Source organism: Buteo buteo, chromosome 9 (genome assembly GCF_964188355.1).
Source record: "Buteo buteo chromosome 9, bButBut1.hap1.1, whole genome shotgun sequence".
NCBI lineage: Eukaryota > Metazoa > Chordata > Aves > Accipitriformes > Accipitridae > Buteo > Buteo buteo.
The window spans coordinates 26460227-26486177 of record NC_134179.1 but is presented as its reverse complement, the minus strand read 5'-3'; the positions used below and the strand labels follow the sequence as shown (position 1 = coordinate 26486177).

Sequence of the window (25951 nt, the reverse complement as noted above, 5' to 3'; positions counted from 1 at the left end):
GTTTAACTGCTTCTGTTGGCCCTCCTGTGAAGACCAGGAAGAATTATCCCTTTAAAAATGTAATTGCAGCTTCTGAGGTTTCTCTTTATTCTGTTCTGCTTCACTGGAGGCCGGCCGCAGGGAGAGGCAGGACGAGGAGCCGGGTGTGCTGCAGGTCCTCACAGCATCGGCCTGGCTCGCCGCATCGCCCTGCTCGCCTCATCCTTCCCTTCAGGCTGAGCAACAGGCACCGCTGCGGCAGGAATCCCGCCACCAGCTCGGCCTGCTCGGGACCGCCGGGCTCTCCCTGTCCTCTCCGAGCGCTGGGTGTGCTGCACGCTCCTTACAGGTTTTGTCTTACAGATTTCCTGCTCTCACAGGGGCTTCGGACCTTGCCGACACCCTTCCATTTTCTCTCGCTCTTTTCCTGGGACGTGCTGCAGTTACATACGTGGTGAGATCCTGCCGTGTCTCGCTGTAGGCTGCTTGTTATAAGGTCTTCCTTGGCCTGAGAATCCTCCTAATCCAGAGACCTGTTGGAAATCTGCTCTTTGCCGCACAGCATCCTGGCCCCTTTCTGTTTCTGATTTTTAATCCATCCCCATTTTAATTTAAACCCATCAATAGTTGCTGAAACAGAAAGGTAAAAACGGGAATTTTAGCCACGTCCCATTAGTGAAGACAAGGACTAATACTTGCGCTGAAGCACAGGCATCTTCAGCAACGGCAGATTCTGCGTTGTAGGAGGGGAATGTACTTTCTGTCTGCACCTCAGTCACAAAGTCTTGGATTATTTTGTGCGTCTCTTAGCCTTAAGAGAATTGCTGCATCTTTAACATGCTTATGTGGGATAAAGAAGCGTGACGCTTAAGTAATGAGGAAAACCCAGGTTTTTCCTCCCTTCATTATTAAGGTCAACCAGTTGGACGCTCTTGCCTGAAGGCTTAATTTGCAAGGAGGTTTGTGTTAAATAAATAGGAGAAAAGCTTTCTACCATCTGAATGCACTAATGCACCCTTCTTTAGTTGGTCAGGTTTGCTTTTTGTTGTCCCAGTTTCATAGCTCAGATGAATTCAAGATCACAACGAGGTTTTTGTAGTTGCTGGCAACCAGGAGCCATCGTTTGTGCAGCACCCTGTGGATAGGTGCCCTTCCCCATGCAAACCATGCTGGAAAACAGCAGATCGTGGGAAGACTGAGTCCTTCTTGAGGAAGAAGGGTGCAAGGTTTGGTGTTAATCTTCTCTCCTTACAGGCAGAGTGCTGGAGTAAAGGTGGCTGTCAAATTAGGAATATGTGCTTAGTACCTTAATTAGAATTTAAAAGACAAAATACATTCTTTGTCCTGCCTGTTATACAGCTATGTTTTGAGAAATTTATAAGGAGCAAGGTCACTTTTGTTCACCTTACCTTTTTGGAAAAGTGAATTAAAAAAGGCAAATGAAAGCTGTCAACTTGTCTCTATTTCTCTGTTACCTTCTGAAGGTTTCAGAAGAATGCTTTCCCGTGATGCGGAGTTATGCCTTCCTCAGCTGTATTCCTCTCTGCAGCTGTGGTGAGACTTGAGATGACAATAGCACTCCTTGGCAGGATTGAGGCCAAGAATGTATTTAAGAATAGAAAAAAAGAAAAGCTATTTTTCCTGCCTAACAGATATTTGGAAGACAGTTTTTGATTCTTTTCAAAGTCTTATTTTTCTCGATCTTCGGTGTGTCCATGTGTATCGTTATGTGTCAGTGCATGGTCTGGGGCAGCGAGGCTGGCGAGGGCAGTGTCCCTGCCCAGTGGCTGACCAGGGGATTGCTGTGGTGAGAGATGTCCCACCCTGTTGGGTCAAACAGCTTGTCACTCCACCCTGAAGGTCGTTACGGGTTTCTCATCTTGTGCTGTGCAGGGGTTGCTCTGCCAACTTATTGCTTCTCTTTTAAAGGTTTGTTTTCAAATCAGTTAAAAATTATTTTACTTTTCTGCTAAAATTTTGAAACCTGTTCTTAAATTAGCACCCTAATGTGTGGGGCTTTATTGTCATTTTTCTTAAAAAAAAAAAAAAAAGTGCAGTGCAAAATACATGCAAAGGCTGAGTGACTCTTTTCAAGAGCAGAAAAGTTTATGATGATCTGTTCAGCTTCAAATTTATCTTGATCCAGTAGCCTGAGGAGGTTGTATTCTGTTAAGGTATAGAATTTCAGAGTAAGTAATTCTGAAATTAACAGAAGCATAGATTTGAAGAATTATACAAATTTTCCATGTCCTAGTTTTATGGCTTTGATATGGGCCTTCCATAACCAAGGCATTTTGCATTCGCCAGTCAGGGTTGTTGCAGAGGAGATCCTTCTCTGACACAGTGTCAGCATGTAGGGAGGGTAATCAGAAAGGAGGCTTATTTACAAGAATATTGCCTGGAAATTCAGGATTAATTGAATTTCTTTTTTTGCTAGTAAACAGATTGAAAATGAAACCCATAGACAACTGCATCTATTAATTTGTGTGCTTACTGTGACACGCATACAGATGGCTGCTCTTTCCAGTTGATTTTGTGAAGCTCACCCACTTGACCTGTGTTTTTTTACAGAACAGTAACTGCAGATACCGAGAAAGAAGGGCACTGGTAGGCTGTGTAGCAGCTATAGCACCTGCATTTAATCATTTTATTGGAAAATCAGATATTGTAAGAACAGTTGACTTCAGTAACTTTGCATTCTGCGTGAAAAAGCAGTCCAGAAAGTTTCCTGTTAGGGATACAAAAGTGACAAGTCAATATGAATTTTCTGTAAAAATTGAGACTATATAATTGACTATATAATTGATACTGAAAAGTTTACACATCATATGGATATATTATTGATTGTTTTGGATTGAAATACTGTTACTTTGTACTGCTTCTCATGAGCTTAATCTTTTCCATGGCAATGGGTGAATATTTTTGCCATTACTCTTTCTAATGGAATTTGATGCATTCCTCTGCCGTGATCTGTAAATCTGAGAGTTTACTTACCCTTTTTAAAAAGCCTTTATGTGACCTGTTGGAAAGTAGGTGGGCTGTATTTAGCCATAATTCCTAAGAAGCTAGTGCTAACTGGCTTATCTTGCATAAATACGATTTTCAAGTAAACGTGACACTTCAGATTAAAGATTTTGTACTGAACCATTCCAGGTTAATGTGATGATATTTGATATAAAGTATTGCTTTAGTTCTTTTAACGTACTTCTCTCTGCTGAGGTATAACCTTTCCTTAAGCTGCTGACAGAAGTGTGTGGCAAATTTACTTTTTTCATTGGTTGGGCATTTAAAAATAATAAAACTACCTTACCGTAAGCACACAGCAGTGATTATGAGAAGCTATGTCTACACTGGCAAGTAGCATGACGGAAGAGAAGGGGATCTGTAGCGTGGAGTAGTTGTGAGGTCCTTGTGCCTGCAATGCAAACCGGTGGCACGGGGTGTGGAGGTGGCCGGGGTTGTGCCGAAAGGAGCATCCCGGAGTTGAACTAACGTGTGGCTGAAATGCGTGCCGATATGCAGGAAGACCCTTTCAGGCTGCAAAGTGAAAAAACACGACCATTGGGTTTCTTATTTTTATGACAATTGGGTTTGCCATTCTTGCTCCTTCATCGACATTTTAGTATTGTTGCGTTATATTGTAATGTATTTGTACCTGATGTATTAGCTGTTGCTCTGTGGTCTGAAAAAGAGTGACCGAATGCCTCTGCCTGGCAGCAGCTGACTGATGCTCTTCGGTGTTGCCTGTTGTGCCCTGCAGAGTGGAAAGTCTTGACCTTGTGGGGGTGGGTATTACCTAGCGGTTTCTGTCTAAAACGGGTGAGCAACAGATCAGCTCGTTTTTTGACATCTTGAGACTTTTTTTTTTTACTATACACTGAAGCAGTGCTTTGTTAGTAAAACTGAGTTTCACTTTTTTTCCTTTGCTACATGAAGCTTAAAAGCAGTTCTTTATACGGCACTCACCGAAGCCCCCTGACCATGTAAAACCAAAACGTTTTAAGAAGAACCCACTAAAAATAATGAACTCTCTTGATATGGATTTGAATTCTTTTAATAATTTTTGCCATTTTAACCGTGAAAGCCCTCCTGGCTCTCCCTTACGCACCTGGCCGAAGCAGGCCTTCGCGGGAGCGTGTGTGTCCAGGAGATGGCACTGCGTTTTTGGCAGCGATGATGGCGAACACGAACAGAAGGCAGCCTCAGCAGAGCATCTCCTCCAGGAGGAGGACGGCTAGGATGCCGTAGCCTTCTGACTGAAGGCTGCTTTTCGACAGTGGCTTTTGTCAAGGAGTGTCAGTTGCTTTGGTTTTCGTATCGAAGATCCCACTGTGTGTGGACTCTTCCAGTGAGCTGCTTGGGTGGCAGGGAGGTCGCTGCTGCTCCGTATTGGAAAGGTGCTTCCCTCTTTGGGCTTTTACATCCATTAAAGGAATTGTGAGAGAAAATAGGAGTGGGGAGATGACTTCTTTCTCTTCCTGTTGCCATGGTAATGAGTTTAATGAGCAGACCTGAAACGGGTAATCCTACCCAACTCTGTCTGAATTGCCATTTAATGAGAGTTGTAAAATAAGCTGGTAGAGCTGTGACTCCTTTGCTCGCAGAGTGCGTGGGTGTACCAGCGTTACCGGCACTGCCGTCCGTTGCGGCTCCAGACTGGAAGTCAGCTTCTACCCCAGCTCTTGGCAGCAGCGTCTTTTACTCTTGTGTTTTCAGAAGGATCAGCAGATGCGTGGGACCCAACGCAGCGGGAGCTGCTTGGAGTAAGGCAGCAAGAATAGCTTCTGTTTCAACCACCAGGAGTAATATCTAATTGGTTCGGTCTCGCTAACGGCTCTGTTTTCTGTCCCAAATGTGTGTCACCCCCTTCCCAAAGGTGGTCTGGTTCACAGAATGCACCAACCAGAAGACTTTTTCTTTTTGTATGGCAACAGAGCTAAAATGGAAAGGCATAGAAAAGCTTTTCTGAGTTACCTGCTGCTTATACAGCTGGCTTTATTTGCTTTCTTGTTTAAATATTGCAAAGCAGTGATCAGGAGTTAATATCAAACATATGACATTGCTTGTTGCTCTTAAGGTGGTTTCCTAATTGAAAGTAAAGATGAATAATTAGAACATAGAAGTATATTTTTAAGTGCCCAGGGACTGCCAATAATGTAATGCGAAGTGTGTTTTTTCTCCTCTAGTCTTATGTATGTGCTGTATATCAAAATACTTATTGGATTAAAAATAATTACAGAGGGCTATTACATAACAGCAAAGGAAAAGTTAAGATATAAAAGAGAGGGTAGCGGGCATGTTGAGAGTTGATGCGGCAGGGAGATAGGGGGGAGGCTGTTCCAGATGGTAAGAAAAGACTTTCCTCCACTGTCATGAAGAGACAGAAAAAGGCTCTTGATGGAAACAAAAGATACCAAAAGTATGTGCGGCAATCTCTGCATGGTTTTAATGGAAATGGTGTTAATTCTGTGCTTACAGTGAATACGAAACCAGAGGAGCTATTTTGCTAGTAGGGCTATAGTTGCTGGAGACTGCCAGAAAGCAAGAAACTTCTATGTCAGGAAGGTTTGTAAAGATTTTTTTGCTTTCCACCAAAGTATTGATTCCTCACAATCATTTTAGTTTATTTTTTTTCTTGTTGTTGTTTTCTGTTCTGTTTTATGGGTTCCTGCTGTATGAAATGGTTTGCAGATTTGGTGTCCCTGAAGAGGGCTGAGGTTTGCCTAAGGATGACACTTTGAATCTAGAACTGGCTATTTGGGTACCAGGAATTAAATTAGCCAAATGCCCCAGCATTCATGGGTTTGCAACCAGTTTGTTAGGCACACAATTGCCAGCAACACTTGCTGTAGCTTTTTACAAAGCATATTTGACTGCTAGGACTGCTTTGAGCTGTTATGCCTTATTGCGTATGACCTTTTAAAAAAAAAAAAAAGTTAAAAGCTTGGTAGATGCTATGTGATCGCAAGCATATGATAAAAATACATCCGTGAAAGTAGTAGGGGATAGAACTAATGCTGGAGAATGTGAAGATGGCCACGTGGAGAGAGCTTTTTGGAGCATCATGAAGCTTTGTGCGCATCCTGGCAGCGGTGCCTGCCATCGTCCCCTCCTCCCCCCGTCCCTTTCATCTCCCCTGTGCCCTGATGTCTGTCAGTATTGTACCAGCTCATCGAGCTCATCAAATGTTCAGCTTGCTTTAAACACTGTAAAACTGGTACCTCCTGCTTGCTTCCTGTTTAAGAGATTCATATTCAGTTAAAAAGCAAATTACAATACCTCGAGGGGATTTTTTTCCCTTCTTTTGAAATTCTTTAGCTTTTGTCTGCTGCGTGTGTGTTTTAAGGAGCATGAGTTAACACTTCAGACACACTGAATTAACGCACAGGAAAGAGGAAAGGTAGGTGCACAGGCCAGGAGAGCAGGAGATCCCATGTCCGATCTGCCCGTTGCCAGCTCCCAAGGGTGCTGGGGTGCTCCGCCGTGACGGGCATGTCCTCGTTCTTGCTGTGTCCCAAGTTGTCCGTCTGCAAAGGGAGGATACTTTCTCTCCAAGAGTATTATTCTAATGCTTAGTTAATGCTATATGGCTCTGATGAAATACATTTAATGTATAAATAATTTTTTTCTTGTTTCTTTTAAAAATAACTGTTTAAGTACAACTTAAAACCTCCAGCTCATCAGCCAAAAAGCCCAGAATACATCAACCCATCACTGCTAAAAATAGAATCGCTGTCTAATTAGGACAAAGTTTATCCCTGTGGATTTCCACAAGCTCTCTTCAATTTCCAATGTGGCTGTTGGGCTTGCATCAGAAATTACTTCATTTGATGGTTTTGTTGTGCATGGTGTTGATAAAAGCGACGTTATTTCACTACATTGTGCATATTACCGTTTTCCTTCCACCCAGAGGATCTACAAATTGTACGTAAAGACTGATGATACAATTTCTTATATAGCATATTTACAAAGATTATCTTAATACCAGCGTAGGACTGACATGACCATATTTTGTGATTCCAAATTCCCCTGAGTTCCCATTAGGTATATCCTATATGCTTTTTAAACTCCTACGTATAATAAGTCATCAGTATTATTGCTGTTCTCAGAGCTCAGGAGCATATATGCTTGTCTAATAAAAGGGCTAACGTGTTTTTTGGTGTTTTTTTTTTTTTAAATTTTGTTTCTTGTAATCCCAGAGTTTTGGGAGTCTGTCACACTCCTAGCAATCTTTTTTCTTTAGACCAAATGTTGTTTCCCAGTATAATGTAATCAATTTTCTTCCTAATTATTCAAGCTCTCCCTAATAGAGCCTGACTGTAAAGAGGTGGTTTAGCGAAAATGAAATATGCTGATAAAGATGAATATGCATGTTTAACAGTCTGCTCAGAACATTCATACTTGCATTACTAATAGTTCAATCTTTAAAAGGCGTGAAAAAGACTAATAAAGGAAATAAAATGTTATTTGGGGGAGCTCTTTATATAAATGATAGCCCAAGGCTGAGAAAAATGAACAGCCTTGCTTTTGTGTATTTGAAAACATAAACCAGTGCTATAGCTGCAATAGAATAAGTGAAGTTTAATCAGAAGTTTTGTGGTAAAATTTTGGGTGAAATTTTTACTTTGTGAAATTTAGATTATTGCTCCATATAGACACAGTATAAAATAATTTTTTTAATAGGATTTTTGGGGGGAGACTAGAAGAGGAAGAGGCAATGTATACAATGTGTTTCTCACATGAGATGGTACGTCCTCATCCTAACTCTTTATGGTTTTGCATTTGGTAATAGCTGAGACCATAACCATCACCAAATCTTTTATCATATATGTTACCAAGGTCTTCCAGGTTTCAGGAAAGAACTGATTTATTCTTCAAGTAAAAAATTTGTGGGGACATTAATGCCTACCATATGGTAAATATACTTGTTAAACTGGATTTCAGCCTTGATCCCATTATTGTGCATCAGCCTTGCTTCGTGAGCACGCATTGGAAACATGCCTAATTGAGTATGTCTGTAGTCTAGAGAAGTGCATGGGAAATGTCACGGGGACTCCAGGCCAATATGTTATCCTGTGTCATTTTAAGTGTTTGGGAACATCTGAGTCTGCTGTACACTGAATTTTGTCTCTGTCCCCTGTTGCCTTGCTCCTGTGTTTGCGCTGCACGTTACCTAATAATACTGGTTTGATGTGTAGATCTACACTTAATTTCTATGTCAACTAATGTGGTTGCATAGAGATACGACAACTGCATGCAAACATCACCTGATACCCTTTTGAAATACAATTTGATAACATGATTTTGAGTTGTTAAAATAAAAAGCATAACAGAAATTCAACTGTATTCTTGTCTAATAAAAGATACCGCTCCTGTCTGCAGGAGAAATAAATACAAGCCCCAGTGCACTCTTTTATCAATAGCTTGTTGATGTTCAGAAGTTTTGTGCATCACATCTATGAGAGTGACTCTTCCTGAGACCCTGATGATGGCAGGGAATCGAAAGGGTGAGACAGCAGGCACAGTGGCTACACAAGTGGGTTACCGAAATATTGTCCCATTAGGGAGGCATTAACAGGGCCTCCTTATGAACTGGTTCACTAACAGCACTCTGGGAGCTTCATCCCACCCAGGAGGACTGTCTAGACATTCCTTTATTCTGGCGGACACAAGAATATCAGTGTGGTTGATGAGTGAGTTGAACTTGGCTAGTGTTAATCACAGTTTGTCTTTCTCATAGTCTGATGAGTAAATGTACTTGGCTTTGTAAATCTGTATTTGCCTCAAACTCCTGGTTGCCAGCATTCAGTTTATGCCGGTGAGTTTCTGCTATATGTACAGATGAGCCAGTGGTACCAACAGCTGTCGCCCGTGCTGTTGGCACATTTTCCCCATTTCATCGATATTTTTGCAGACACTTGAAATTGTTGTCAAAAAATGTAAAATTGCGGGCAGGGCTTGTTTCATCCCTATTTATTAAAGTTACTTGACATGTTTCATTATAAGACCTGTTTTCATCTATTTGCAAGTTTGCTAAGATTTGACCATGTGAGGTGTGTATGAGACACTATATAGTGAAAATTATTTGCCCAGGTTGCTGTGCAAAGTAACAGGATGTTAAACAATTAAAATCCAAATATCAAACAAGCCGGTTTCTTGCTAACTTGCTACATTTTGCCAGCACCGTTGAGTCAGCGTTGCAGACAGTTTATGCTGGGTGGTGCTCTGTGTGCTGTGTGTTTGAATGCTGAAGCCACACTGGTGCAGTGCCTGCGGGCAGCTGGTATATACACCCCGCTCCCAGGCTGCGGCTGCCAATGCAGGCAGCAGCAGTGCCAAGGCAGCAGGAGATGGGTGCGTGCATCAGGGAGAAAGCCGAGATGTGCATCCGATCTGATATTTTTGTTGTTGTTGTTGTTAAACAGTGATTTTTTTCTTTTCTGTCCCAAAGTTTATTGTAGATAGCAACTGAACTGCAGATAAAGACTTTTTTAAAATGCATAAATACTTACCTGACACTGTTGTGCTCCTGTACGTAGAGCAGCCACTTTCATGAATGGTATGGGCTGCGACCAAAGCATTTATAAAGAAGAGTTAAGGAAGCAGACTAAGAATTGGTCTTTGATGACTTTTACTTAGGGTTTTGATATCTTCCCATTTTTAAAAACAAATATTATCCCACGTAATCTTTTTAACAATATAAAATAAAACGCAAACTTTAAGAAGTTGCTGAAGACAGCAGTTTATGCAGGGTGCATGTCTCTTCATGTGCTGTTTTTCTTGCTGTCCCAATCTGACTGTGCTGTTGCAGCCAATTCAAAAGCCCAGGAAGGGCATGCTTCCTGGATCCCGCAGAAAAACAGTATAGGGGATGCGAGATTAGGGTTGACGCGGTTACCGGCATGGAAACTTTTGCTTAGTAGTGCAGTATTTGGGAGAGGTGCCACAGACTAATGGCTTGCGGATGAGGCTAAAGAACTGAGAATACCTCAACTCTAATCCTGGCTTTTGCACTCTGTGGGCAGGTTACTAAATCCCTTCGAGACCATGTCTTCATCTTTAAATAGGAATAATACCTATCCTCTAGAGGCATTGTGAGGATTTATGTATTTATGCAGTACTAACTGAGTGCAAACTGAGAACTGCTTGTGCTTTGTATTCAGCATCAACCCAGTTGTAGTCTGAACTGGGAGACACCACCTCCTTTTGGTGACATTCATTATGATTCTGACTTGGAAAGGGAGTTACCTTACTAAAGTCCAAGTACTGAAATCGTGACGCTTTGCTCTTTTTTCTTTCATCTGTGTATTTTTCCTGCTTTTGCATTCTAGAAGAAGGTAAATGTTCTTGTTCTTGGCAGATTCCTGCCAAGTTACGGTTCCCTAGCCGTCAGTGCAACAGCAATTACAGTAAGTTAGCTTTAAATAAGCCTCTCTGATATGGCCATCTGCGTATGGCCGTAGTACCTGTTGTTCAGAGGGTGGTGAATAATCGGGGATAAGGCTTAAGAGAAGCAGCAGACTGGAGCGGGAGCAGGAAGGGAGAAGTCTGAGGTCTGTGGCAGGTGCCGGGGCTTCCCAGCTCTCTGCCGTCCGTGTTTCCCAGCCCGTGGCCGTGAGCTGGGGGCTGGTGGTAGGGCCGGGCAGGGCATCCAGCAGCTGGAGTGAGCTGCTTTACCAGGTGGTTGATTTTTTTCTTGTTTGTTTGTTTGTTTTTCTTCTTTTTAAGGGCTGGCAGAACCCTATTCAAAACAGTTCCCAGCATAACCAAATAGCTTAGCTTGCCTAAGTGCAGAGGAGGAGAAAATAATTTCCTTCGCAGCCTTTTGAATGCGTCCGTTCAAGGGTTGTGAGCAGGCCACTCCCTTCTGCTCCGAACTAGCCATTAGGGACAGGAGGGACATCCTTGAGAGCAGCATCTCACAATGATCGCCTATGTGCACTGCCTGCCCGCCGACCCCATGGTCGGGTGCCTCGGCAGGAGCAAGTGGCAGCCCAGCTGCAACGATGAGGAGGAGGAGGAACTTATCCCGCTGTATTCCAGCAAAATGGGAAACGCTCACAACAAGCTGCCCAGGCGCCTCAAGAAAAAGTTACTGAGCAAAGACGACAACTCCTTCTGGCCAAGTAAGAAAGATCCGTTCCTTTTTGTTAGCTGTTTTGGTCGTTTAGTGTTGTGTTGTCGTTAGTGAGGAAATAAATAAGGAAAACAGACTTATAAACAAGGAAAACACTCGTGTTTCTTTTACTCTTTGGAGGATGAAGGCATTGTGAACAATTTTCTTACTGTAAGAATGTATTCCCACTTCAGGAGAGCGTATGTAAATATTGTATCTGGTGGGACCACTACGTTGATGACACTGTCTTTGTGCATGTGATACGTCTATGTTTCAAAGGACTTGAGCACTCACTTTCAGTTCAATAATGCTCCTTTTCAGTAAAATGATTGTTTTAGATGAGTGGAGTTGTTGACGTGGCACTCTAATTGAAAGCCGTAGAAACAATCAGTGCATGAAAAGGCCAGGAAAAATAAGAAAAAGGTCTAACAGACTCAAAGATGCTTAATGCAGTTGATGAGTACTTATTTAAAAAAATAAAAATCTGCTTTTGAATAACCTTAGGTCTAAGGTTATTTTCCCTCTGAATGTGAGAAGAAAGAATTCCTGAATTGTGATGACTCTCTCCTTTTTAAATCTGTATAGTTTCAAGTTTCACTGGCAAATACAGATGGGAAATAGGGACAGAATAGGACAGACAATGGTAATGTTCAGCTGTTTTGTTTTTAGCCTTATTGCTTGCCTTCCCCTTTTTTCTGACCACCTAAGCAAAGGCACCCAGCTGTTTGTGGAATGGTTGCTCAGAAAAGTGTATTTAAGGGCGATGGGGGAGAAATTTCACAAGACAAAGAAAGCTTTTCCTGCAAAAGCCAGCTGGCTGGCTATCTTGCACCAGGCCTTTAAAAAAAAAAAAAAAAAGTACATGAATATATTTGCAACTGTATTGATTTTTTCTTTTCCTCATTAGTCTCATGCTGATCATCTGACAATGGCTAGTTATTACCAGCAATTGAAAAATCACTGTCTAGGACACGTTGCTAACACTGATTAGTGAAACCACCTGTATTTCTGTTTTCTGTATTACAGTGTTTTCCATCTAGTGCTAAGCAAGCTTCATTTGATGTCCCCTTCTGTAGGAAGAGTGTGATTTACCACATGGGTGTTTCAGGCCTTTTTCAAGAGGAAGCAATTTCTTAAAATGCAGGACAAGAAAAATCCAGCTCATCTGCTGAATTTTTGTATTTTTAGAGCACAGGGTCAATTCTGGTTCATTCAGAGGGGAAAATGAAAATGCTTCCTTTATGTATAATTATATAGCTTCTGTACTGTAGAACCTGGGGAAACTCTGAAGAGGCTAGGGAGCAGCTCCAGGGATGGTCTCAGGGAGGAGGACATGGCCCCTCTGTACCCCAGCCAGCCTGGGGATTGATGATTTTGTCTCCCTGGCTGGGTGACAGGTTAGTTTGTTCCTACAAAGTCATGAGGTTGACTTTCAGAGCTGTTCTTGTAGTGCCCTCGGAGGTGATGCTCTGGCAGCCGAGCTCAGGGCATTGGGAGAAGCTGCTCGGTTTGAACTTGCTTGTCTGGAGTGTGGAAATGGGATTGAGGAGTATAGCTAGGGCACTCGGAAATCCCTGCTCCTTCCCTGCAGCCTGCCTCCTTTTTCTCTTTGTGCTGTCTGTAAGGAAGGGTGTCCATCCCCTCCTTTTAAATGCACTTGAATTGAAATTAATAAAACTTTTCAAAAGATGGGTAGAGACAGAGGAATGGGGAACGGAGCAGTACTTTAAAGAATAATTACGTTACTGCAGTATTAGAAAGCGATAGTAAATAAGTGCTGATGATCCTAAGTTGTCTTTGCATTTAAAAAGTTTGGAAACTGAAACACAGGGATTTTTTTGTTGGTTATTTTTGTGTTTAAATAGTTGAGTCACTTCAAGGCACTGTCCAGTTTCTTCTTGGATGAGAACTTGATGACCTCTGAATTGAAATTATGTAAATAGGTATGCAGGGAACAACCTGGGAAATTTTCATCTGAGTGGTGTGATGTAGTTCCTACATATGTGGTGGGAGCACCTGCTCTCCCTGTCCAGGTGCATTAATTTTTTATTGTTGCTTCAACATATTCCTAATGAAGAGAGAAGAATCCTGTTTAATTCTGTTTAATATTTTTAAACTTGTGTGCATGTGTGTAATTTTGTTGATTTATAGTCTAGGACTTATATAAGCAATTGAATTGACTTGTGATCTACTAAAGCTTTTCAATGCAATTTCTGGTCCCTAGTGATAAACATTTACATGTTACAGACAAAGTTTATTGTTGGTTCATTTATGTTGAGTTTCACTGATGTCTGTTATGACCCCGTGCATTTTATTTGTTCTTTTTGAATTACAAACCGTTGAAGTTTCAGTATTTAATGTTGGATCCTTAAAATGGTGAGTGGCAAAAATCAGTTAACCTGCTTTCTGCCCTGACTTTCCCCAGCTCTTGTGCTTCAGAGGTGGTGTCTTACCGTGGTACAAGCATGTACACGTGGGACACCGGCTCTGCCCCCGCGGGCTCCCTTTACTTCTTGCTCAGTTCCAGTCCATAGAAACAAAAGAGTGGCAACGTAATTAAGCCATCAGTTAAAAGCGTTATTTGCAGGACAGGTACTATTTCTCTTTGAGATAGGGAAGCTGTGTTGCTTTTAAATTCTGTTAATGTTTATTTTAAGGAACAAAAGTGTTTAAGAGTGGAAGTGCTTTCTGGGACCAGGTCAAGTGATAACTGCAGAGCACAGTAGGGGATTATTGGCTGAGCTTTATCTCTGTTGATAAAGGTCTCCCTTTGGGGGTCCTTGTTGAGCGTCATGAGAACTGCACTTCGAGAAGTTTCACAGTGCTGATGGACTCTGTAGAAAATGCCTCTGGTAGTGTTAGGGTTGTTTGAAAATGTAATACAGTCAAATTATTGAACTTTCTTTTGGGCTGGGGGAGCATCCTCGCCGAGGGGTCCCGGTGGTCTGCAGCAGTAGTCCCCAGTGCTCCTGCTCACCCTACAGCATCTCTGCTACAGAATATTCAGTGGTCAGATTATTCATGGTGTGATGTAGCAGCTGTGACAATCAAGTGACCATGTTAGGGTTTGGGTTTTTTTTAAGCTGTAGCAATTGTTCTGAGGAAACTGTTAAATTAGTGATTCTGTGAAGTGGAGGTTCTGCATTACCATGTCAGCCTCCTTTCAGCAGCTGTGATGCCATTCCTCTGCCATTCTTTGCTGCCAGATTGACTGTAAATAGACAACATAGGATTGAAATCAGCCTGGAGTGCAGCAATATATCCGTTAACAGTCTGCCTGCTGGAAAAACAGTGTTACAGTGGTGGAGGGACTATCTCCATCACGTGTTCATTCATGATTACAGACAAACTCCAGCAGTGCTGAGTGTTTGGTAGTTGGTTTTCCTGCAGCAAAGTTAAGCTGAGATCCACCACTGACCGGGTTTGGCAGAAATGCCAAGGGCTTGGTTTGGTTTGGTTTAAATGCCTGCTGAATTGGAGTCTGAGGCTGTTGGCAGTGACTGCTGCTGTGGTACACTGTCACCTCCTCCTGGTTAGAGCATCGCCTGCCTCTTATGGTTCGCATTGCCACTTCATATTTTATTAAATTCATGAAGTTTAAAGATGTGGTATGCTGTTGCTAACCTAGCTAAACTGTGGCATCTGCTGGCTTTTTGTGAAGGTAAAGTTTTGGTAATGATTTTGGAGGTTTTTTCTTTCTTTTACAGATGTGAGAGCGAGCCAATGGCAGTGTCAGATTACTCTTAATGTTTGTTAAACAGTAGCTTCACTTACTGGGTTTTTTCTCAGTGTTTTGTTGCCTGCTAGCTCATGAAAGAGTGCTTTCTTCTTTTTCATTCATTATGCTTTCTAAGAACAACAGCTCTGTCTCATCTGTAAAGCCAAGATCTTTCTGTGTGATGTGTGTTTTGTGAAGAACATAGAATTTGAAAGAATAATAACTAAATCTATTTATACATTAATGGGATGTTCTGAACCAAGGTGGGTATTTTACTATTCGCTATTTGCTATGGCTTTTTTTTTCCAGGTTTCTCTTCTGATAGTGATGAGATTTAAATTTCCCAATTCAAGGCTGTCATATATTAAAAAAAAAAAAAAGCACCAGAATCCTTGTGACTTGGGAGGAGTCATCCTTTGCCTTCTCATTTAACAGTGTGAAACAAAGACTGAATCGCTTTCCATCTCTGCAAATCCCAGGCCATGCAGAGCACTGAGCAAGCCTTTGTGGCCTTTTGTGCCCTAAGTGACAGAAGGACAGTCTATTGCGGTGAATGGCCAGGATGGCTATTTGCAGTGACTGGCCATCCTCGTTCCCAGCTTTATTTGCGACATCCAGCTCGTACCATAACAGCTGATATATCGGATTGCATCAGAGATAAAGCCAGGAACTGGTTTGTTTTGAAAACAAAAAGTAATTTGAATATAATTTTTATTGCGTGCCTAAAAAAGGGGGATGATTTTCCCCTTTTCTCTCAGTGTTCTTAATGAAGGCTTGTCTTATGGCTGAGTTTTCTTGGAATTTTTGTTCATTTGACCAAAACGAGCCACCAAAATCTTGCAAAGCAGAGGAACTTGTTCATTTGTACACAATTACTTCAGGTCTTGGATAAATAACAACTCTTCTGGTGTGCATTTCTGTACGTGTCTTGCATTTCTGGCTCATCTTGCTGCACGTTCCCTGCGTATGCCATAGAGAACAAGCCTCTCTGCCTGTCCTTTTCTGGCCGGGCCATGGAGGTCCAGCTCTTGGTCTCCTGTGCTGTTGCTGTACGGCTCATAAGCTCTTTTCAGAGTCAGATGCGTGAGCAGTGTGGGTGAAGGGAGGGATGAAGAAGAACACGGAATATGCTGGCTAAAAAGAGACTAATGTTGGGTTGTTGTAGAACACTTAGTAAGTGAATCAGTAACATGAGTATGAAGGCCTTGCTGTATTGCCTTGCCAAAAGAAAACGCTTTGCTAGCCCGGCTGCTCACTGCTAGGTGTGAACTTGCGCTTGCCGTTGCAGGGAGGTGCTGGTGGTGGATGTTTCGTGCATTCCTCCCTGCCTGCGAGCAGATGAGAAGCTGTGTGTGGCACTCGGGAGCACAAGGAGGAGGCGGGGAGGTTTTGGTACGGAGCTCATTAACATCACTCAAGTGCATCTGGAGGAGTCTGAAAAAATAGAGTTCAGAGACATCTTTTGTGTAGTTTTTTTGGCAATTGGAGCAGGGAGCATCTGCTGTAATTAAGGAGGTGGAGTAATGTAAGTGCAAATCCACATGTGAAACAGGTGAGATTGGAAAGCCTGTGGTTGAGGATGATGGTTAATGGTAGCCTGAATAGGCTCTTCAGTGCTTAATTTGATTAAAACTCCTGTGGCTCATGGATGGTGGGTACAGTATGTTTGCAGATATTACTGAGAGTTGCTTTATCTAGTGTAGTGAAGTCAAGAAATGGTTTTGAGTACTATAAAAAAATAGATTCAGATGAGATTAAAGCTGAAACACGGTGGGAGAATGTGAAAACTGCATGGAAAAGGCACAAGCATTTTAAGGGATGCCTTTATCAGCCTGGCTAATGGAGTCACACTAGCAATCAGAAACGGATTATGGCAGCATTATCAAAATCCATTTTACTATGTGTGGTGGGTTGACCCTGGCTAGATGCCAGGTGCCCACCAAAGCCGTTCTATCACTCCCCCATCCTCAGCTGGACAGGGGAGAGAAAAATAAAACAAAAAAGCTTGCGGGTCGAGATAAGGACAGGAGAGATCATTCACTAATTACCGTCACGGGCAAAACAGACTCAGCTTAGGGAAAATTAGCTCAATTTATTACAAATCAGCCACAGTAAGGTAATGAGAAATAAAACAAAATCTCAGAACACCTTCCCACCACCCCTCCCTTCTTCCCGGGCACAACTTCACTCCTGGATTTCTCCACCAAGCCCCCCCAGCGGCACAAGGGGGACAGGGATGGGGTTTATGGTCATTACACGTTATTTTCTGCCGCTTCACCTCCTCAGGGTGAGGGCTCATCACACTCTTCCCCTGCTCCAGTGTGGGGTCCCACCCACAGGAGACAGTCCTCCACGAACGTCTCCAACGTGGGCCATTCCCACGGGCTGCAGTTCTTCACGAACTGCTCCAGCATGGATCCTTTCCACGGTGTGCAGTCCTTCAGGAGCAGACTGCTCCAGCGCGGGTCCCCCACGGGGTCACAAGTCCTGCCAGAAAACCTGCTCCACGGGCTCCTCTCTCCGCAGATCCGCAGGTCCTGCCAGGAACCTGCTCCAGCGCGGGGTTCCCACAGGGTCACAGCCTCCTTCGGGAACCCACCTGCTCTGGCGTGGGGTCCTCCACGGGCTGCAGGTGGAGATCTGCTCCACCGTGGACCTCCCTGGACTGCAGGGGGACAGCCTGCCTCACCAGGGTCTTCACCACGGGCTGCAGGGGAATCTTCGCTCCGGCGCCTGGAGCATCTCCTCCCCTTCCTTCTTCACTGACCTTGGTGTCCGCAGGCTTGTTTCTCTTACATGTTCTCACTGCTCTCTCCCGCAGCTGTTTCCCCCTGTCCCAACTTTTTTCCTTCTTAAAAATGTTATCACAGAGGCGTTACCACTATCGCTGATTGGCTCGGTCTTGGCCGGCGGCGGGTCCGTCTCAGAGCCGGCTGGTATGGGCTCGCTCTCTCTCAAACACAGGGGAAGCTTCCAGCAGCTTCTTACAGAAGCCACCCCTGTAACCCGCCCCCCCGCTACCAAAACCTTGCCACATAAAACCAATACACTATGCCGTGTTTCTTACTCCATCCCACCCTCCCCCAGGCCAACACTTTGAGATGAAGTGATAAAAGGTAACCAGGTTTTATAGCTGCAGTGCATTTCCTTGTGCTGGAGGAGTAGAGAAGCAAATTCTCCCATTAACAAGGCAGATACTCCAGAAGGGATGATATGAGTCCATTTTCCAGGACTCTGCAGATTGGTGACTTCCACCCATCTCCTAAGTCAGGTTGTGTGCCTGTGCGTGCTAGGTTATGGTGTTAGAGCGCTTCTGTGGCATTTGGCACGTTTGCAGTGCTCCTGCAGCAGAAGTCCTCCTGGTTACTTGTCTTTTCTTGTTAACCGCTACTAGATGTGAAAATCTTCAAAGGCTTCCTTACCACTCCCTTATTTTTCCTGTGCCAGCTGCTCCTCACACGGTGTCCTTTCCCTTGTTTTTTCTCACACTGTTGGGAAGCCAGAAGCTTCAATAATGACACCTTGGAAAAGTGTGATGGTGCGTTGCCTTGCAAATACTTTGATTTATCAAGTATCGTGTTTGATGCTTTGTGTATGGCACGTGCTGCCCCAATTTGAGTGGAGGTAACCTGCAGTGCTGCTTTTGCAGAGCCCGTGGTAGGTGGTAATGCGGTGATTAAAGCAGTGTATTGCCATTTACGTGGTGGATATGATGACCTCTATGTTGTGGTGAGAGGGAGCAATGCAGGCTGTGCAGCGTGCCACGGGTGAGGGACAACCAGAAAAGGGTGTACAGCCTCCGCAGGGGACATGGGCTTCCGTGGGGGGACCCTGCACAGGCAAGGGGGTCTGGCTTCTGGGTGGCAGCTCCTGTGGTGAGGCCTGGGGGGACCAGCCTGGCAGAGCATCGCTGCCGCCCACCCCAGTGCCTCTGCCTGCTGGGGGATCTGGGTTGTGCAGGTTTGCTGGTGCTCGGAGCTGGTGCTGTGGTCCCTGGCCCCCTGCCCTGCCAGGGCATGGGGTTTTTGCTTCTGCTCTCAGCTACCAAAGAGCTGAGGACTGTCCCTGAAACCACTTTTCCTCCGTATTACTCCTGCATAGGCCAAAGTAACACCTTTTAAAGCTAATGGTATTAAGAAGTCGGGTAGATTACAACAGATTTTTAGCCCTCTGTTGTTTCCCAGCCCTAATCTGATGACAAGTCATTGAAAAATATGTGCGCTGCTTGATCCTCAAGATTTTCAAACCTCTGCTTGGACGCAGTTACACATCAACTCTGCTTTTGTCCCCCATCCACAGCCACTCTCTCTGTACTACGGCTGTGATACTTGAAGTAAACACATGCTCATTCTCTGAAATACATCACTTCTTAACTCTCAGTTGGCTTGTACAAATGTCTTGGAGGTAAAGCAGACTTGCACTTTGCTGGCATTGCAGCTAGCAGCATATAAATCTGGCTTATTTATACCTTGTAGTGTTAATAAAAAAAGACATGTTTAAAATAATCCCAAATGCCAATAGGCTTAGTGACATTTAAGCATGAGCGATGCTGTCAGTTCATCCGCAAACAAAAGCGGTACGTCTTAATTTGTCTAATTACGCTCTAACATGCAGACCAGCTGCTGCTGTGAACAAAAGCAGTTGATCGCACCATTTTATTAATTGCATATTAATTGCCACTTTCATGTTAACCATATGGGAGATAGTGGAGTGGAGTGAAGGCTACTTAGTGGTGGAAAAGAGAAAATGAACTGGCAGAGTGGTATCTTCAGAGGACAAATCTCAGAATGATAGGGTGCCTGGAGCTTGCTGATGTGATCCGATTTTTAGAAGGAAATTGTACTTCTTTTCCCCATGCTACATTACTGTATTTAAAAGTGAGGGGGATTTGAGTAGAAGGGACTGTGCCTTGCATGATGACTGTGTATTTGTGACAGTACTACTGTTACTAGCAAGTTGGTACTAAATTTGTTTGCTAATTTGCTGAAGGCAGCCTAGCTGGCATGTGGCCACCTGCCTTTGTCTGCCTGCTGTGCCGATGGATGCACCCGCGCTGCCAGGAATCGCTTGTCACAGGAGCAAGGCTGGAAGAGCCAAAAGGAGTGCAAAACTTGCTGGTTTTTATACTTGATGCAATTTTGCTGCAAGTATGTAGTCTTGTTAGATAACAGTGGAAAGTCTTGAGCAGAACTGGGCTTCTTAAGAGTGAAAAATAAAAACCTTGACGCAGGTGGGTTAGCTGGTGTAAAATACCTACAGCAAAAAGCAAATGGTAGTGGACTAGCTGCTGCATGTATCTGGCATCAGGTTACCTTGCAGGATGTTGGATGATGCTCTTCCTGAAAGTGAGACTTTAGAGAGCTGCCCTCAACTTCTCTTTTTCATTTTTGTGCTGTGTGAAGGCAGCAGCCGCTCTCGGCGGATGCTGTCAGGCAGCAGGTGTAGGCTGGGAGTAGGCACGCAGTGACTTCTTCCCTGTCACCCCCGGACTGACATTATCACGGTCTATAGAGCAGCTTCTTCAGCGGGGCTGTGGCACTGCGGGGTGGCCATTTCCTGCCTTCTGGCAGCCGCTGGCCCGCAGGCGGGCACCCGCAGCAGGGACAAATTATATGATACATGCAAAGGAAGCTCACTGAAACAGGACAAAAAATCCACCCAAGGTCTACCTTGAGTTTATTTGCTCTCTCCTCCCCTTCACATCTCTTCAGGAAGGTGAGCAAAACCCCATGCTGGAATTTTTAAGCTGATGAAGGGGCGGCAGGTTTGGTAGGAGGAGGACTCAAGGGCAGGTCATTGGTTTCTTGGAAAGGAAGCAATGAGTTAATGGCAGATCAAATAGAAACATGTCTAATTATGTGAAAGGAAGCGCAGGACTGGACCTGGAATATGCAATGATTTAGATAACTCAATCTTGTCAGTCAATTAACTCTGCCTGCTTGGGTTTTCTAAAGTGAGTATTTCAACGTTAAAGGCTTAGTCCCACCTCACTGCCAACAAACAGATGGCATTTTGCTTGCATTTCCTAAATGTCTCAGAAGAGCTAGGATTGGGAGAGATTGGTTATTTTAAAAAAGGGGGGGTAGGTGGGCACAGCCTTTGTTTTGATTAACATATTGTTCCAAAAAACCCCCACCCTAAAAACATTTTTCCAACTGTATTGGAAAACACCAAAGGAGATGCAAGGATTGTACAATTAAGAAATTACTAGCAAGCAGTTGAAAGGTAGATTGGATCTGATCTATTCTAAGAATATGCAGTGCCAAACAATAATGGTGACATTCCTATGCCTAAGCAGAAGTTGGGTCAGAGGGGTTGTTTCCTTTTTTTAGTAAGAAAAACGCTTTAAGTGGTTCATCGCAATTACATCTCAGTTGGTGCTGCAATACACTGCAGTGGGATCTGGATTATGGGGATGATGCACGACTGGAAAGACACAGCTTGAATTTCAGATTGCAAGCGGTGCCTGCCATTACAGCAGTTAACAGAAACAGTGCCTGACTTGTGAGCTGACCAGTTTTGACCTGGAGTCATTGGAAGAGAATAAATGTGAAACCCCATGATGCCACTTCTCCACTCACATCAGAAGGGTACTTAATCAGCCTTCCCGTGTCTCCAGTGCACAGACAGGCAGGCTGTGGCCTGGCTATTACTAATTTAAAGGCTGAATTCCCCAAAGCACTGCTTGTGGCTGTTAGGCTGTAGCCCCTGGCTTTTGTTTGGAAACTGTTTTTCAATATGCTGGTGACTGTCTCGGTTACCAGCGAGGGCTTGTCCCCATCAGCTGAGCATGAACTGGTATAACTGGAGGCTAGGCTTCTGGAGAAGAGCGAAAAACTTGTAAATACTGTGGTTGAAAGGCAAATTATCCAACTGTGATGCCTTTTCCGTGGGAGTGCTCAGCTACCCGCTCTGCGAGGGGTCAGTGGCCACATGCTGCTCATCCCAAAGGTCTCATCCCCCATCCCTCTGATTTCTGATCTGAGCCATGATGACTATGGGACAACTTTTCCTTCTCAGGTTCAGTGCTGTCATTTGTTTGTCCACTGAACTTTGGGTGCTTTGACAAGGAGCTTAAGAACAGTGAAGTTTTACACACAAGGGCTGCAGAGCACATTTGTCATTGCCCAAAAGCATCGACAGAGGTTTATAAAACCATTTCTCTGCAGTTTCATGATCTGTTCTAGGGAGGGCTAATTAAACTTGCAACTGGGTAGCATCTCCAAAGCAGGTTTGTCTTACCTCTCCTAACTGAATGATCCCTCATGGTTGTTCTCAGCATCAACTTGTAACCAGCCTGGCCCTCCTTTTGTTTGTCAGACATTTGCCACAAACGCGATGGCACGGCTAGACCAGGGACAGTGGGCTGCTGTTTGGTGGGTGTGAGCAGGTCCCCAAGCAGATGGTGGTAGCAATTTTAGGTTAAATAATTAATAGCATCAGAGAAAAAGACACTCTTTTATGTCCAGTAGCTGAAGGTGAGCACAAGTGTGTTCCTATGTGTGATGCTAACCATGTCCCGTTAGGTTTAATTAATCCGAAGAGGAGCAGGATGCTAATTGCCCTGACATAAAAAGAAATATTTTCAGAGCCTATATGAACACAGTTTTTTAATTTCTTCGTTCCTGGAGCAGAGTGTATTCTTTGTACGGAATATTAGATGTTGCAGGATGTGTCAGATATATTTAATGGCTGTAGTTTCAACTATGTTCTTCAAACCAGCCATGGTTTAAAAACAAAAATGTAAATTGAGCTTTGGTGTGCATCAACTTAGACGATTCCTGGCATGGTGGCAAAGCAGGGATCCTGTTAGGCAACGCTTCTGTCTAACTCAAGTGGACTGGAATTGAAGTTTGTTTAGTGCTGCATTGCAGCGTCCTCAAAAGGTGCCAAAGTCTAGAACTGCTTGTATCATTATCCATAGAGACAGGAAAAAGGACGAGCCTTTTCATGGACTACATACTGCAAAATAATTTTCAGAAAATATAGCTGTGGTTTTATTGACTGGTTTTCCTGAGGGTGTAAACTTTATTCACATTGACCGTGTTATTGATCTCCCACCTCCTTCTTTACATTGGAATTGTATCTTCTGCTCCAGGGTCAGCACTGCCCTGGAATCAGTGGGAGGTTTCCCACCTCACTCTTCCAGGCTATTTTTAAATCGGGCTTGTCCCCTTTCTTAATAACTTGCAATGTAAAATGCTGTCCCATTCCAATTCTGTAATAGCACAAGCTGTTAATTAACAGTCCTCTGGACAAATCTGTAACCCAAAGTTGAATTTGGATCATTGTGTGTAGTTTAAAAATGCAGCTGCTGGGATACACAGTAGTTTTATCAACTGTCTTGAGATGGCAGGGTTGTTTGCTTAGTAGTAGTTAACTGCTGATATTTCTTTGCCTTGTTCTTACTGTTGTCTTAGTAACAGCTACTGGGAAGTTACAGGAATGACCGAACTGGGCAGGACAGTTGATTTTTGCAAGCTTATTGTCTGGGCTGGAATACCCGTGGTATTTCTGCACAGAAATTTATTTTTAGGCTCTGCATAGTTGTCTCTGTATTTGTTTGTGTGGTGTCTCCAGCCTCCGATCAAATGTTGGAAATCTCCAAGTCACAGTGAATCTTGAGTTGGCAGGATGATATGTTCAGAAGCTCGTTCAAAAATGTATTGATAGTTGTAGTGTAAGGGGTGTTGATCTGAATTGTGGATGCACGCTTGCGTTTCAGTTGACTTCAAGTGAGAGTTCACCACTGGAAGCAAGTAACTCTGAAGAAGTGATGTCAGGTTACAGTGATCAGGATACTGAGCTGGAGTGGGGGTGATGGTGCCACAGCTGCACACTTTCAAAGGTTTTCAGATACAAATAGTGAAAGTACTTGAAGAAATATTTTTAAAACTAGCATCAGCTGTCTCAAGTTTTACATGTACACTTCTCTTCCAACTTTTCCAATTTACACTTCAATTCCTCCAACAAAATACAAACTTTTCTGCAGTTTAGATTTTGTGCTAAGTGGGGAAGCCAAGGATACCAAAAGAGACATTTTTGCAATTAAAAATGGTATCTTTCATTTTAAATGGTGTATGTTAAACCCCTTGTCATGTTACAACTTTACTGTTTGTTCAGTTTTCTGAAGTTCTCCAGCCATAGCAGGGAATAACTAGTTTTTCTAAAATACAAAAAAGTGTCGGTATCTGCAGTAGGGATCCTGTAGAAAAAAGTAAGGATCCACTCCTTTCCCTTTCTGGTGGGAAATGGAGGCAGAAATGGCAGACTGACCGCGTGAGGGGAGAGAATCTCCATTTTTTAATCTTTTTGTGGCTTACCTTTTGATGAAGCACCTGGTGATGCCTTGTTGTTTGCTTAATGCCCCCACATACTTAGTTATTGAAACCATTGCCACGATATTAAAAATTGTGTTAGATGGTGTGCTCACTAGAGCTTTCTGAAGACATTTGGCGGCAAAGCACCTTTTTCACAGTAGCATCATTTAAACTGTTAGAGGCATTTTGCTAGCAATCCAAAGAAACACGACTATTCAGCTGTTAATGTTGACTGACCATGGCATGTTGCGAGGTATGGGCTGCTAGATTGCATATGATTAATAACAAGGATGTTTGCATCTCTAATGCTTTTAATCAAACAGGTGGTAATAAAATTTTGAGTTGGTTATCCACATTATAGATTTTGAAAGTTCAACTGATTAGCAGTATGAAATTAGGAGGCTATCCTTTCATTTGGCTTTATTGAGAACTTCTAATAAGAAGATGCTGACCACACAAGTATCATCTTACAATTTGTTGTCAAAAGCTATTGGTATTTGATCCACACGCCCATGACCAGCCAAAGACGTTCTCTGGAGGTGCTGTGGTAGAGATGTTGGTTCGATTGTTTCCTTAGGAGCTTAAAACAGGTTGCTGAATCCTGCAGCAACATAATTATTCGGTGACTGTTATATGGACTCGATGTCTTACTTCAGTTTAGAGAATATTGTTTTTCAGGGCAGGTTGTGCCATTATTTAATTAGAACATACCCAGGTTTTCAGATTTTGTCAAAAATCTTGGGGCTTTAGGGACAATACCAAATGTCACAACTGCTGAAAACAGTTTTATTATTTGTGAACCTTAGCTTTTACTTATCATTTTACTGTTGTGTTCTGCAGATAACATTTTCAGGTGAAGTTTTTGAAGGTTTCTAACTAATAAATGCAACTTTTTTTTCAAGTTGCTGTGTGAGACAGTGAGCGAGAACTTGGTGCTTGATTTTGGCATGAGCAGTTATATGATCATATGAAGGTTGGTATTTTCTAAGGAGCTTAATTTTTTTCATTTATAGATTGCAAAGTTCTTGGGAAACTAGAGGATGTACTGGCCTAATTTTAAGAGAGGGTGTCTCCAAGCTTAAATGAGACTCACCCTGAGTTTATTAAGAGTCAGCAGAAAGAAGAAGAAAAGAAGAGTCTGGCAACTCCTTATACCAGGATAATCCATATATAAATAAAAGTATGCCAAAGAGCAATGTTGGGCGGGGGGGACAAAGACAGGCTGCAAGAATTCTTTCTGTGACCTTTAAATAAGTGAAATGAGTGGGGAGCATGTCCCCTTCAGGATGCCCATAAGGAGAATGCAGACTGAGATTAGTTGAAGATGTCTGTTGAATATTAGTGTGGATCCACAAGTGCACAGCTGCCAAAGATGGAATTACAGGCTGAACAGGGAGACGGTCTGGAACACAAGTTCAGAAATGGCATTTTTGCTGTCTGGTTTCGTTGGTTTCACTCTGAGTCCTACAGGATGAATCGATGAGAAGACTTATGCAAGCTTGTCTGCCTGGTATTTTTTTCCATCACTAATTCAGAAGAGAAGCATCTTCTCTATGGTGCATTATTAGGGCAAATAAGAGTCAAGATTTTGCAGACTAACTTACTTGCTGCAGCCATTTTTGATCAGTTCTTCAGGATAAGCTGTAGTGTAGGAGCATTGAGGTGGATTTGGAATTTAAATTGAGAATATTTCCTGGTGGCATTTTAAAAGGGTCTTCCTAGGGAGAGAGAAAAGTACTCTTCTGGGAGCTGACATTACCTTAGCTGGGGTTCAGGAATGGCCAAAGGAAAAAAAGGATTGTGCCCTGCAATTTAAAA

At 43.2% G+C, this 25951-nt stretch overlaps 1 protein-coding gene across 5 annotated transcripts in view; it reads left to right on the top strand.

Annotated features, from left to right (window-relative positions):
* NHSL1 (NHS like 1) overlaps nucleotides 1–25951 on the top strand; it is a 189905-nt gene that overhangs the window by 101312 nt on the left and 62642 nt on the right. Inside the window, exon 1 of one of the 5 annotated variants that reach the window (XM_075035822.1) lies at nucleotides 10984–11105. The exons of the other annotated variants lie outside the window; for them this stretch is intronic. Within the exon in view, the coding sequence (XP_074891923.1) occupies nucleotides 11027–11105 (79 nt within the window). The 5' untranslated portion in view covers nucleotides 10984–11026. Of the gene's footprint in view, nucleotides 1–10983; nucleotides 11106–25951 lie in introns of those variants that run through there. 5 annotated transcript variants of the gene reach the window in all.